At 40.5% G+C, this 15,001-nt stretch overlaps 1 protein-coding gene across 1 annotated transcript in view; it reads right to left on the reverse strand.

Moving 5' to 3' along the window:
- Nucleotides 1–12,397: 12,397 nt before the first annotated feature.
- The window catches only part of EBNA1BP2 (EBNA1 binding protein 2), a 352,840-nt gene continuing 350,236 nt past the window's right edge, over nt 12,398–15,001 (reverse strand). Inside the window, exon 9 of the mRNA XM_044085375.1 lies at nt 12,398–13,322. Within this exon, the coding sequence (XP_043941310.1) occupies nt 13,266–13,322 (57 nt within the window). The 3' untranslated portion in view covers nt 12,398–13,265. The remainder of the gene's footprint in view (nt 13,323–15,001) is intronic.

Raw genomic sequence — 15,001 nt, forward strand, 5'->3', positions numbered from 1 at the left:
CTTATGGGTCTGATGGGAGATGGAGATGGGATTATTCCATCTGGATCAGAGTAACTTCCTCATCATTTTATCCACCTGTGCTTCAGATAGCCTCCTGGAGGACGTAAGGGAGGAGCTGGTTGACGGTGGCCTGGAATGTCCTCTAGGTGTTTCTTGAAGAAAAGGAGAGTGAAGTTGAGGACTGATTGACTCCAGCAAAATCCTAGGTGATCAGATCTGAGACGACCTTGGTTTGAAATAAGTAGGATCTGAAGGTGTTGGATCAAATTTTTTGGATATCTTGGCAGGCAGCTCAGAGGACTGAGATGATGCAGAAGAGTAATCCAGTGACCTTTTCTTAGGGGGGACTTTATCCATGGGGGTCAGAGCAGTCTTCCCCTTTTCAAACCTCTTTGAAGACTTTGAGCCGCCCCAGTTGCTAGAAAGTAAGAGGGACAAAGACCTTTCAGTACCAACTATTTTTCCTGTAGCTAAGCACCCTGGAATTCCAGCCAGCACAAATAGAACAATCTGTGTCTAAATGGGCTGCACCTAGACAGTACGCACATTCCCAGTGGTCATCAGAATTGTGGATCTTATACCCACAGGAGGTGCATTTTTTAAAACCGGTCAGTTTACCAGCCATTGCAAAGTGATATCGGAAATAAAGATATGCAATAGTTTTTTTAATACTAAAAATACTAACATAGCAACTACAAATACCCTCTACAGGGTAGAAAGTGAAGAATTAAGGTGAAAAGAAAGTACCAATAATGGTACTTAAAGAATACCCAACAGTAAATGGGTAGGAAAAGAATATAGACTGGTGGACAAAGCTTGAAAACTTATGGCAACAAGGGAAAGAGAGTGAGAAAGAGATCTAGATATACAACTTAATTTAACAAGAACAAACTTACAACTGTAAAATATACAAAAGGTTCACTTTAAGGCTCAAGAGAAGGAGATCCCATCTGAGTGATTTGCTGGCAAAAGAGATCTGAGGTATGCTAGGTTAGTGGGACATTATGGGTAAGGGAAGAGCTCAAAGGTTGGATCTGTGAATCTAGTGAAAGTGGCCAAGTCTGATCTGAGACCCATCAATTGAGAAATGAAAACGGCAACATCAGATCTCAGTTTATTCTATTGCACAGATCACTACTTATTGTTTGTAGCGTTGATACTTCCAGGGTATGGCCACTAGTACTGTTTTGAGGAGGTTTGGATGGCTACATTCACCGACTCCCCAGATGATGTTAAAATGAGATTTTAAATTCTTCCTTTGATAGAGATTTAGTGTTTGGCCCTTTTGCTGCAGAGATGATCAGAATGTGGGATAAAAGGGGCAAGCTGATCCAGGAAATCCATATCATACTCCTTTTCCAAAATGTCCAAGAGATTTTTATCTCCTCTTCCTATTTTGGCAACCCCCCCCCCAAAAAAAAATAGAATAAATATTCAACAAAATTCAGATAGACATTTAAGAAAAAATGGCAAGGAGGTTCCAAAAGAAAGTCACAAACCTTCTCCTTCATCACATCCTGTCCTAAAGAGTGATAGAACCAGGTTCTCTAAGTGAGGAGGGGTTTTTATTCAAGGATGTTCCTAGTGCCAAAGAAAGAAAATGCTTGGAGACTAGTTCTAGATCTTTCTTTCCTAAACCTGTTTATGACAATGCTCAAGCTGAAAATGATGTCACTTTGCAACCTGTTACCTCTTATTCCTCTTTCATGTTTCCTGGTAACATTAGACTTAAAAGATGCTTATCATCATATCCCTATTCATCCAGACTTAAGATGTTTCTTACAGTTTTGTGTGTCTGGATTGCATTGTGTGTTCTCTGCTTTACCCTTTGGAGTATCCACTGCAAAAGGAGTGTTCACAAAGTGTCTAGTTCCACATACAACTAAATGCAGGCTACAGGATATCCACATTTTTTTTCCATACTTAGATGATTTGCTTAACTTTTTGAGTCTTTTTCAAAGTGCTAGGAATTTCTCTCTCGGGTGAGAGATCCCTTACACAAGCTGGGGTTCCAAGAGAACATTCAAAAGTCTTTCTTGACTCCCTCTCACAGGATTGTGTTCCTGGGATGTCAAATAGACATTTCAGTTCAAAGAGTTTTCCTTCCACAGGAAAAACAGATCTTTATTTAGATCTATTTCTAAAGTTTTTTCAGTCAGACTAAGGTCACTACAAGAGAACCCCAGGATTTTCAGTCTCATGGCATCTGTGATTCTTACAATATCCTGGCAAGACTCCACACGAGAAAGATAAAAGTTGTATCTGAAATATACTTGGTCCCAGAATAAAAAAACTTTATCTTTTCAAATCCCAGTGCTGGGGCTTGGCAGAAGAGAACTCTTTTTGTGGAGACAACAAATATCCTTAAATCCAGGTCACTCCTTCTCCCACCCAGCTCCAAAGTAGTTAGCCAGGACAGACAGTTTGGACTTTGTATGAGGAGCAGTTTCAGGAAAGATAAAAGTGCAGGGGGTATGGGACATCAAGGCAGAAGCACGCACATAAATATCAAGGAAATGCTTTCCCTGATCAAGGCACTCAACTCTGAACAATATTTGGTCTCCAGGACCTCCAAGTAATTACAGACAACACCACAGTCACGTGGCACATCAACAAGCAAGAGGGAACCAGGTTGTGCCCCCTTTACAGACTTGCCATGTTAGCTTGAGATATAGCCTCACAGCATCAGTCAGTGCAAAACTGTGTGGCAGACAAGTTGAGCAGGACCACGGCAGACCCTCATGAATGGAAACTAGGTCAGGAGGTCTTCCAAGAATTGATCCATCTGTGGGGAGTTCCTTAAGTGGAACTCTTTGCTTCCTCTCTGAACAATCAGCTGGCGAGATTTTGTTCTAGGACTACATGCAAGAAGGCCTAGAAGACAGATGGCTTTTCTTTTCCTTAGACAGGAATATTCCTGTTATGTTTTTTTCACCCTTTCCAATAATATCCAGTGTACTTCTGAATATTCGGAAAGAATCCCCAGAGATCATTGTGGTGACTCCCTTCTTTTTGAAATGGCCAGGGATAATTACCACAAGCTTCCTCGCAGAATGGATCTACTCACACAGGAAAAGGGGGTATGATACAGCCCATCAGTCATCTTCAGTTAACTGCCTGGATGATAGGGTCTTAATTCTTTTTAGGCACCTGTCTTCTGAGGGCGTGCAACAGGTACTAATGGAGGCAAGAAAGCCTGCTACTAGAAAATCATACATTAGCAAATGGAAAAGGTTTTTTAGTTGGTGTATACAATATAACCAGCACCCATTCTGGGCAAGTTCTTCTCTGGTTTTACAGTATTTGTGTAAGTTACTATCCTATTGCCTTTCTTATTCCTCTATCAAGGCAGTGTCATAACTGAATGCTCTTGAAAGGGGTTTTGCATAAGAGGTATCCAAGTAAACTGTGGCCCTTTCTTGGATTCCTGACTTCGTGTTTCACAAGCTAACATTTGCTCCATTTAAACCATCTAATATATCGGACTTGATATTTCTAACATGAAAGACTGTTTTACTGATTGCTCTAACCTCTGCAAGAAGGGTATCTTGAGTTGCAAGCTCTTATAGTGAAGTCAACCCTACCTCATTTTCCATAGCGACAGGATTTCTTTGAGAACTAATCCTTCTTTTATGTCTAAAGTGGTATGTGGGTTTACTTTAAGCTAAACTATCCATCTTTCCTTCTTGAATCTAAAGCGGGGAGAAAGGATACTCCATATGATGTCCACACACGACTATTACTATCTTGACAGAACTAAATCTTAAGGAGACAACCTATAGCAAAACAGAATATTTCTAAATGGTTGTCTAAGGCAATAGCCTTATACTCAACAGGAGAAATGTATTCCAGGCATGTCACGGCCCATTCTACCTGGGCCTTGGCTTCATCTATGGCTTTTTGGATTAAATTCTAGAAGTATTCTAAAAAATGCTGCTTGGTCCTTTCTACGTGCTTTTACAAACCACTACAAGCTTGAGTCCTTCTTTAGGTCTAGATCATGTTTTGCTAGTACCATTGTCCACTGGCTCCTGGACCCCTCTCCTTCCTCCTACCAAATATAGTTAGCCATTGTAATCTACCCATATACCCAAGACTACTGCAGCAGTGATCAATATGAAGAACATAGTACAGTTGCTTAAGTTGAAATTTGCCATAACAGCAGACATACAAATGCTCCTGCAGTAGCTGGTCCCTCCTTCCACCCCCCTTGTTTTTTGGTGTGTTTTTATGCCAGGGTGTGGACATTTATTTTTTGTTATTCCTAGCATTGCCCTTTCAGGGTTCAGTCTCCTTCTCTGCTGGCAGGAAAGCTTTAAAAAATAAGTTTGAGCAGAACATTCTTCAGTCAGTTCATCTCCAGCTGCTTGATATTTTGGGTGCATAGAAACAGCCCTGAAGCTTTGAACGCTGGCTGGCTGTTATAGCTATATGGGGTTATATCCTTATAAGGATAAGGTTACTGCACTAGTGATTACTGGAACAACTACTATTATGATAAATTCAACATACACAACTGTACTTTCTCCCCTGGACAGAGAAAGTACAATTGTGTTACATTTACCATACATGTAGTAGTGTTGTAGTACTGATTCTTGGTTCTTCCTGCCATACAGAAGCCCACAAGATTCCCAGTCTTTGCTTCATCCCTGGCTGATGGACACCTGAGGATTGGCATCCAAACATCAGGGTATAAAAATAGCCATCAGCACCATATTCGGGTCCTTCTAGGCTGTGAAGTCCGTCTGATAGCCTGAGGACAAGACCATCCCAGTTGTCTAAAACTTGAGATAGAGTTACCATGAAGTAGAAGAGGAGGAAAAGGATACAATAAGGGGATAATAGGTTTACAGAACCCACCCCAACCCCCAGTCATGGAGTCCAAAGCAAATAGAGAGGAATGAAGGTTAGTATGTTATGCAACACTGATCTATTTGAACATCTCAATTATGGAAGTATAACAACTGTACTATGTTCTACACAGTGAATATTGCAGTATTGCTCCTTGGGAGGACACTCAAAGCTAAAGACTGAGATGTTTGGCTGTCTGAGGGCCCCTGAGACAGAAGGTTATGTAGAACAGCAGTAGTAAAACATGCCCTAGCCCTGAATGCAGTGCCTAAATGGCAGTGGTTGGTAAAGGTGTGGACTGAAGACCAGATGGCAGCTTCCAAGATGGCCTGACTAGGGACATCTTTTAAAAAGGCAGTGGTGGCTACTCTATCTCATAAAATGTGCCATAATACAATATTAAAATGTCATGCTGAGATCCCACACACAACAAAGAATATGAATATAAATCCTTATGCAGGGTTTGCTTCCCTAAGTGGTTATTAACCTTTTTAAAAATGAATTAGAAGGAAACTTCTTCAATATGGTACTTATCTTAGTGTACACTTGAGATAACTCTGGAAAACAACTGGAAGTGTTAGAAACACAATGTAGCATATCAGACTGAAGGTAGGAAGAACTGAAGATGGTGCCAAAGGACACACATTTTATACCCAGACATCTGGACCTGACATCAGTCATCAGATGCCCATCAGCTTGGGATGATGTAAAGACTCTGAGAATTGGCTGTAAAGAACATCTAGTTTTTGTTCCTTCTATTGTAGAGGTCATCAAAAAGTGTGATGTGAGAGGAAAGATGATATAAGGGATTTTTTTTTATATTTTTCAGCCCTCATTTTCTACTTTTCCAGTGGATTCTTCACTTCATCTAACTTTAGCAGAAAGAAACAGTCCCAGCCAATAAAAGCACTATCAACTAATTAAGGGCTAGTGTTCATCTGGTTTTACAGTATCTGTATGAGCTATCAACCTATGGCCAGTCTTACTCCTCCATCAAGGTTCATTTGTCTGCCTTTGGAACCACCCTTTCAATGCAATCTCCTGTAAAAATGTTTTTTAAAGGGGTGCTGCATAAGAAACCTCCTAGAAAACAAGTGGATCCTCCTTGGGATAGTAACTTTGCATTAAAAAGCCAAATCTCCATTTGAACCAGCTTATAAGGTTGACTTGAGGTTATAAACATATAGACACAGTCTTAATCATTGCTCTGACCTCAAGGAAAAAAAAGTATCTGAGTTGCAAGATCTTATGGGTGGGTCAACCTTCTCATTTTTAACAAGGATATAAACTCTAACTGTATCCAGATTATATCACCCCAGATGGGACTTGAACCCTGAATTCCTGGCCACTGGGGCCTGATGGATACGGCATTGGCCTCCTAAGCCAGGGATTCTATGTTCCAGACCCATGTGGGGTGATATTCCACAAGGGTAGGATTTGTTTGAGAACAGTAGATATTCGAATGATCACTGCTGCAGTAGCTGTTTTCTCCCCTCTTTTTTTCTCATGGTGTTGGCATGTATTTTTTCTTTTCCTAGCATGGTCTGTTTAAGGTTTTACCTCCCTCTCTCTGTTGACATGTAACCTTTGGAGGGCTTGGTGCCCAAACCTGACTTTAGTCAGCTCAGCTTGATCTAATGGTATGGATGCTTGGAAGGTGTACTGAAGCTTTAGTAGCTGACTGGCTGATACGAGATAGAACCCATACAGCTATGCAACAGCAGCAGTGATCATTCAAACATCTACTGTTCCGTTTACTTACACAACTGTAATTTCCTTTTACATGTCTTTTTCCTGTGACATCATGGTGTGGACTCATCCAAGCTCTTCCCAGGAGAAGGAAGCCCTGGAAAGCATGTATGATCATCTCTAGAACAAGCAGGAGTGATGAAAGGCCAAAGGGTTCAGCTTCTGTGGATTGCAAGAGGGGAAACAACAAAATAAAATGCCAATTCTTGCCTAGAGGTCTGATCTGGTCCCCTTGAAGCTGATAACGCCATCAAAGTACCTGGAATCAAAGCCATCAGTACCAGATGGCTGGGCACCAAAGCAAAAGGAGGGGTGACCACTGCCAACCTGGCACCAATGCCATCACTGATGCTACAAAGGAGGGCTTTGGCACCAAGGGACTGAACACAGAACACTGTCACCTACAAAGGCCATGAAAGGTTTCATGCCAGTATCAACACAGAGAGGCTTCCTGCATCGATCCTCTTGTTCTGAGTGGGGGATCTGCACTGACAGTTTGGTGTGAACTTGTCCACAGGTGCTGAGCACACAGACACAGAGGAAAAAATATTGTGGAGCAGGAAACATCTGCACATGATCTCTTGTCGATTCTGGAACTCACAGTGCCAGAACTAGGTAACAGGGAAGGAATAGTAATGGCAGTGGGAGGATTTTCTTCTCATGCTGCCCTGGCCACAGAAGGGGCAGAGAAAACTGAAGCTGTGCCTTCAAAAAAGCTGACATTTTCTTGTTCCAAATGACTTGAGTAGGACTTCAAAGGGACTTTGAAGAACAAAATGAAGCAGCTGATGTTGGCCTGGAAGTCAGTGAGGTAATTCCTACTCTGAGGAAAAGCTCCTGTTCTCCTCAGAACAGAGTCTGTCAGCCCTGTGAAATCCTGATAAGGTAGTGAGGTGACAGTCTGAAGGAGTAGAAATCTAGGCAGGAAAGAAAAGCAGTGGTCATTCTTAGAACTTTAGCCTGGAAGAGTTTCTCAAGTATGTTTCCTCAATGCTGCAATTCTCTTTTTTTTGTATTTCACATCACATTTTTTTATTTAGTTCCTTTATCGACCACCTTCTGTTTATGGTTTTCTCCCTTTCGTAAGGTATCCAGGAGAGTTCTGGGAGTAAAGTTTTACAAACAGCACAGACTGCATCAAGATGCTGACCAACCAAGGCACACAACACATACCTCAGGCAAGTCTTGGGATGGGATCTTATGGCCACATTTAGGGCATTATTTTTTAATCCAACACCCTTATTCTCCATCCTGAATAAACTACTGAAGAGCATATTAAATACAATAAATGTCTGACAAACCACACTAAAAAGTCTGTAAAACTGACAATATATAAAAACGCTTTCTAAACTATTCAAATAACTAAAAAAGAAAATAGAAGGGACTACACATCTAGAGCTAGGCATGGCGTAGTCTCCCCTTTACTCTACCTTTATCAGTCCAATCATGGAATATAATGCTCCCTTTGGAAAGTAGCTGTCCAGGCACAATTAACAACTGGTATGTCCATAGATATACCCACTAAAAGGATATACGACAAACAATATACCCTACATGGACCGACTCAAAGCCCTGTCACTGTACTCTGTATCCTACAGACTGCTAAGAGGTGACCTGTTTCTGGCATACAAGGCATTCTACAACGCAATACTGATTGATTTGCTGATGTGCAGTAAATCTAAAGACATTAGAAATACTCAAGTCTGGGAATCTAAACTTCTTCTGCAACAGCAGGAGAGCATTTTGGAGGGACAGGTACATCTTGTAAAGGTTACAGCTGCTCTGGGACAGATTCCCTGTCAATATTCAAGTGAGACTTGGATCTATGGACGGGAAGCACAAAATGTACCCAAGGGCTGCATCCTGTACGACTCCTAAATGCTATACCCCATGCATTGGTCTCCAAAATGTATCTACAGTATGATCCAATTTACACTCACAAAGGATAATATAATTATCAACCATGGGATGTGTAAGGCCAACTTTATATCAACTGGCTTAAGTTTACTCAAGCACTAAAAGGGAAACCGGCTAAACTTAAAATGTCCTATAAGGGCAGCTAGGTTAGTATTTACCTATGATGCTAAGAACCTAAAAGAGAGAAGCAAAGATTTATACATATAAATATTTTTTCCTGAAGGTTTTGAAGAGGGGAAAACCAGGGTGAAAAAAAGAGTATAAAAGAATAGTCCCAACTGTTACACAATAACTCCTGACTAAAAACAGTCAATGAGTAAAAACCATGGAAAATGTGACTTATCTTTCTTCAGAAGAAATCTAAACGCACTCAAATTGAGTTGGGTTAGAGATGCCTTTCTGATAATGACAGCAACGGCATCTGGATAATTAACAGGGAGCAACTCATAATGGGGCAAGGGGTAGGGGCTCAAGCTAGCAAGATACTTGTTGCCAAGTGAAAGAGACCCAAGGAGATGAATCCAACAACTGTAGTGACCTGGATAATCCTAACAAATTCCAGATTCAAAACAATTTTTTTTAATATAGTAGGGAAAAAATAAACCTTCCTCCATCCAGAGATGCAAGGCACTGCATAATCTAACTTCAGAAAAAAATACATCCCTACTTACCTAACATTTAACATTATTCTCCACATATTACATATTTGAATAGTACTAAACATTGGACAATATGACTCACCTATCACTTTGGATGTGCAGTTGCCCTTGGTCTTCTGTCAAAACATTTCCTTAAAACTGTTTCACCACACTCTTGCGTGAAATGTGAATGTATCAGACAATTCCCTGGTCTATGTTAAATGTTCGAACATCCAAAATGTCGAACATTACACGGTCGAGACCAAATGTTCAACATTTGGATGTTCGAACATCAAAAAAAGTAAAAAAAGAAAAAACAACACTAACAATGTAAGCAGGGGGCAAGCCCCCCTGCACCCCCTCACCCCCCTACTTAAATAGACCAACTACAAGACCACACTTCAGTGCAGAAAAGTTAAATTCTCCCTATCTGCACCGGATGGCGCCGTTGAAAGTCTTATCTTCGAACACTCAAAATTTCGAATGTTTGGTCTCGACCATGTAATGCTCGAAATTTTGAGCATTCGAAGATTTGTCAAGTACCCCAATTCCCACAGTTTTAATCTGTTCTTGGGTTTGTGGCTCTAACCCAGCAAGTAAACAGCATGAGAGAGCAAAAAGACAACTGGATTCCCACTGAATCACATGGTGAATCTACTTTGTGAAGTCACCATGATGATCTCTACCTTCTTCATCTGCCAACGCCTTTTTGTCTACCACCCTTCAACCTTTCCTACATGGCTGAAGTCATCATTCTTAGATACATACTCCCGTGTATTATGTTACACTGTTCATGCCATTTTGTATTGTCTAACAGAACAGTGGTGTCTGTGACAGTCACTTTTTCAGGGTTGTTTATTCATTTGATCAACCTCTTCCTTTGGAGCTGGTTCCTCAATCACCGTGCATTTAGTTGTGGCCTGAACAGTGGTTGGTACACTGTTTATACAGTCCGTCTCTGAGCAGCTTCTCCAGGGCCCCTCTGTGATGCTAGTGTAGAAACGAACATATCTTGTGGACTTGACTGTTACCACACATTATAACCACCAAGAACTTGCTAGCACACAAATGACACCTCCACTGGCATTAGACAAAGAATGTTCTTTTTATACTATATACATTCTTCATAGTTACATTTGAATATAGCCTCCCTAGGAGGGAGACAATTTATATGCAAGAAAATAGGAAACTAGGGAAGTGGTAAAAATTTTCCCACCATAGTTTCAGACAATTAGATCTGTGTGTGTGTGTGTGTGTGTGCACACATGCATGTGCATCACATGCTGCTCTTTCTTTCAGTGAAAATGCATGGGAGTTTGTACTCAGTATAACTTCTGATGTAGCACTGCCTCCCCTCACAGGAACCTGCATTATTCATGCATGCACCTATCAAACATCCAGACGCAGTGCAATGCTCTGTATCTTACTATAATGCTCACAGAAAAAAAAAGTTGGGCCAGCGGGTTTGCCCATGGAGTGGGCTGTATAACACTATACTACTAGGACAACAGGGACAGCAAATATCTTGATAAGCACTTTGGAAATAAAGAGACCAACAGCAACATTTTGTACTGAAAATGAAGCCTGCCCAGAGTGAAGTGATTCAATCTTCTATGTGCACTACAGAGTAAAGTACCAAAGGGAATTGCTCATGTCCACGGACACCATCCAGACCCAGTGTTGTGGCAGAGGAATAACCACTGAAGAGTTTTTTGATACAGACCTTCATAGTCCACACAATTAGATAATGTGAAGACAGTGACAAGTGAGCACAGTAGTGACAGATAATCATCCTGAAATTAGGAATAAATTGCCGTCTTCAAAATGGATTCCTCCCTCCATTCTCTGTAGTTACATTTCAATCAGTAATAATTAATTGTTGCAAGTTATAGGTTACTAGTGCTGCTTTTTTTTTTTGAAGAGTTTATGTAAATATAATGCAACAGATATGCGGGTCACTATCACATTATGTCCCTGAAAAATGGTCAAGTTGCAGAACATCAAACTCAAAAGTTCAAACTACAAATCATCTAAATATGCAGGTAGCCATTTATCAGAGGTCGCAGTACTGCATGGAGTGGGGTCTCAGAACTGATATGCAAGTAAATCAGCAGGGGGTGTGGAGTGTGCAGAAAGGTTTGCCCCCTGCATAAAAGGCGTTTTAGCAGTGTTTTGCAAAAGTTAGATGTCATGAACTTTTCAGTTCAATGTTCTGCAACTTGACCATTTGTCAGTTTCATAGTGCAAAATATATCCCAGATGTGCCGGAGGCAGAAGTTAAGGTCCAAGATGAGAAAAAAACATCTCATGTCCTCTTCAAAACAAGGAAGCAATGGGAACAGATTCCTCTGCTTCTCTATGGAGGAAAGACAATGTATATGGTCCATTTAACGAGTAGAGTCTAGGCCTGCCACAAGGGATCCAGCAGTCATCACATGGCCACTTTGGTGGTGAAAGGAGCACTTTCTTGGGAAGGGTCTAACATCTCAAACATGTAGCAATGCAAGGCTGAATCCATAAACAAATCTATTCTGACAATTTCAGTTCATCTTTGATCTTCAACTAGGTTCATCCTCTGAGCTGGTCGAATTTAGCACTTCAGAGAACCTTTTCTATTTGGCAGAGAAAATTGCTATGTAGAAGGCTTCCTGCTAGTCTCAGCCACTTCTGATATCTTTGACAGAAGGTCTAGAGAAATGAACAAGTCTAAAGCAAAGCCAGGTGATGCTTTCTTTTGTCTGATTTGCTGTGAAATAATACAAAATAATTACCATAATCCAAGCCAAAGTTATGGTGGAATCTCTTCTCTTTCCCTTTCTTTTACTCTGCAAAGAAAGCTCCTCTCTAGTGTTACACTTGACCGCTATCAGCCTACCCCACTCTCACTTTAATGTACTTCCCTCTGTAATCCAGCTACTTATCTCCCCTATCCTCCTGCACATTATTTAAAGCGATTCTCAATATCCTCACCTATATGCCACCTAATGTTAGAAACTGTCATCTATGAAGGTAACTTTCGCTCAGGACCGTCTTGCCTTCACCCCCTCTATTGCTTCTTAAAAACACATCTAATCCCGGCTTTGTCAGTAGCTATCACAAAGAGACAGACACAGAGAAACAGCACACAACTCAAGTCCATTCAAAATTATAAAATTAATCCAGCTTCTTCAAATCTGAGTATTTGTGACTTCATTTACATATGAACACTGTTGTTACAAAAACAAAAAACACAGAAACAAGTATATTTCTATAACTGATTTAATAACAAGTTAAAATAACATTTTGATAAGTAGCAAAAATAGTTGACAGTCTGTGTCTCAACAAAAGTGGAGGGTACTCTCCCAAACATATCACTGTTTCTCTTTTGACAGCTACAGGAGTAATGGTTGATTCTTTTAAGCACCTTTTTTCCTCCCCTTACAATTTGGGTGCCCCTCTACCATCAAACATATCCCAGTTTTGTCTATGAAACATCACAGCAAGGAGGAAATAAGACAGCTGCTTTCAAGTATAGCATCATCCTGACAGATAAGGGGATTCTTCTTTTGGTTTGCATCTAATTCCACCCCCTGCTATGATGTTAGTGTGGTTTATGCACATATATGCTTCCCTCTATAGATATGTCTGTACTTTTTCAAACTTTTTGGCTGCCTGAGCTAAAACCTTTGGCTACCACCATAGGTCGCAGTCATGCAGGAGACCCAGATCCTTCCCCCACCTCCTGATGAGTTGTGGTTGTATGCACTGAATGACTGCAGTTGCTTATACAAAAATCAGCAAGAATCCTTCCTTGCTTTAAAACAGATCAAGCATGCATAGTACTGAAACAATGGTCTTCAATACAGTAGGTTACCATTTCAACACATGATTTAGCAGATTTCAGAAATGTTTGTTTTCTGGGCCATTATATAATTCTTTGCCACTTCCTGGACAAAATGCAGCACGCAATTTAACAAATTAAAGAAATAACCTTTGTGGCTTCTGGACCATTTTATAAGTCCCTGGGTCGTTTCCAGGATGAAGTTTGGTAATGTTTTCTAGATAAGCTTACAGAAGATTGCCTATTAAAAATATGTTGAAGTCCAGTTATTTAGCTCCCAGACAAGAAAATTATCTTGACTTATTCTTCATCTTCCGTCTTACATTTTTACCAGGTCTTTTCTGATGCTGAAAAATAAAATGGAGACAAATCAAGTGGTACAGGGATGATTAAAGAAACTGGCACAATTAAACACGAAGACATGCAGCAAAAAATCTACCTGCTATACAAAGGGCAACCTTCAATTTCTGTATGTACTCTACAGTCTTATAATGAAAGAGAGAAAAGCAGCGCTAGTCCACTGCCCAGCATACTACAACATGGAGATGATGCAATACCTTGCACTACACTAACACAGATTTTAACAAAGTCAGGTTATATGAGCCCTTAGTCTAGAGTTAAATCGCCACAGACCCTTAAAAAGGTACCACATCATCACTGTGGTCTACTATGGAGCATCAGGAAAAACAGAAAATGTAACTCATCCTTGTTATTTACTACTGTAAAGAGGGACATATCAGTGAATTACTAGTCTCTTATACAAGACGTTTAGCTGGAATATATGATCTCAAGTGGCAGCTGTAAAAGTGATGGCTTATTATGCAACTTAGCTTTTGTTCAAAAATTGACTGTGATGAGAAAGCTGCTCTGAATCCATGGTCATTGTATTTTGGGGTCTTGACCTTTTTCCACAATGTGTACTGAACTCCGAGTTAGCATGTAATGCAGGCACAACACTCTGGGGGGGGGGTTGCAGGGCTCTGCTTCCAAGTAATGGAGTTTTTACACAACTTCAGAGTCTTCACTGAATGACGCAGTGTTAAGATGAAGCATACTGCTTAAGAATAACTTGGCTGCAACAAAGAAGTCATAAGGGAAGGCCTTTGTATCTAGATAGCCACCTCGCACACAAGCACATTAAAATAACAGTATAACAGACTTCACTAAAACAAAAGTGCAAGCTGTCCACATCACAAAGCACAGCAGCAAAAAGAAACTGAAGTAGAGAAAATATGATATTTGTTTAAGAAGAATTTTCTTGCCGACGGTTTACTGGTTTCTCTAATGAGTTGCACAACTCCTTCTTATAAAGCAGTCCTATCTGAAACTAGTGTCTAATAACCTACGCTCTATACCAAAAGAAGAAAGCATTTGAGTGAAACACCTTGCAACCCCCCCCCCAAAAAAAATGTCAGTTTTAATATCTCAGTCCATCTTCATAGGGGGTCTATATGTGGAAGTAAAGCATCCAGGATTTCCCTCTGCCACATATGGGGCTAAAGGAATTAAGAGAACCAGAACTCTTGCACAGAAGAGTGGGCTATATGATTCTTCATATGCAACTGCACCCACATATGCAAGCCAAGCCTCCACAGGCAAGCTGACCAGGCTAGTCAAACTCTGGTCACCTGTGTTGTCAGTCAGGGTTTTACTACTCTACTCCACAGAGCTTACTTCTACAGAGATATTCTTGAAGCAAGCAATAGAAGCAGCTTTCAGCAATAGCACTGTTCAGCCACTTGATGCTAAAATTAAATTCTGTTATCAGTCTACTTGAAAATGTTTGCTTAGCCGCTACAAACTTACTACTGAAGCAAAGATGAAATGTTGCGCTATCTTATTGAACTTGTGCATTGTCTTCAGTTATAACCAAGTTTGTGATGCATGTTCAGAATGAGAAAGGCTCTTTCAATGGAAGGAGAGCAGGGAGACCGAATACAGACAGGTCTAAGGATAATTTGATGCCACCTTTCCATGGAAATAAGGACTGATAAGTAACAACTGATCTTGCTGAAAGACAAGAAAG

The sequence above is a fragment of the Protopterus annectens genome, chromosome 10.part0, assembly GCF_019279795.1.
Source record: "Protopterus annectens isolate FY-2018-M chromosome 10.part0, PAN1.0, whole genome shotgun sequence".
Taxonomy (NCBI): domain Eukaryota; kingdom Metazoa; phylum Chordata; order Ceratodontiformes; family Protopteridae; genus Protopterus; species Protopterus annectens.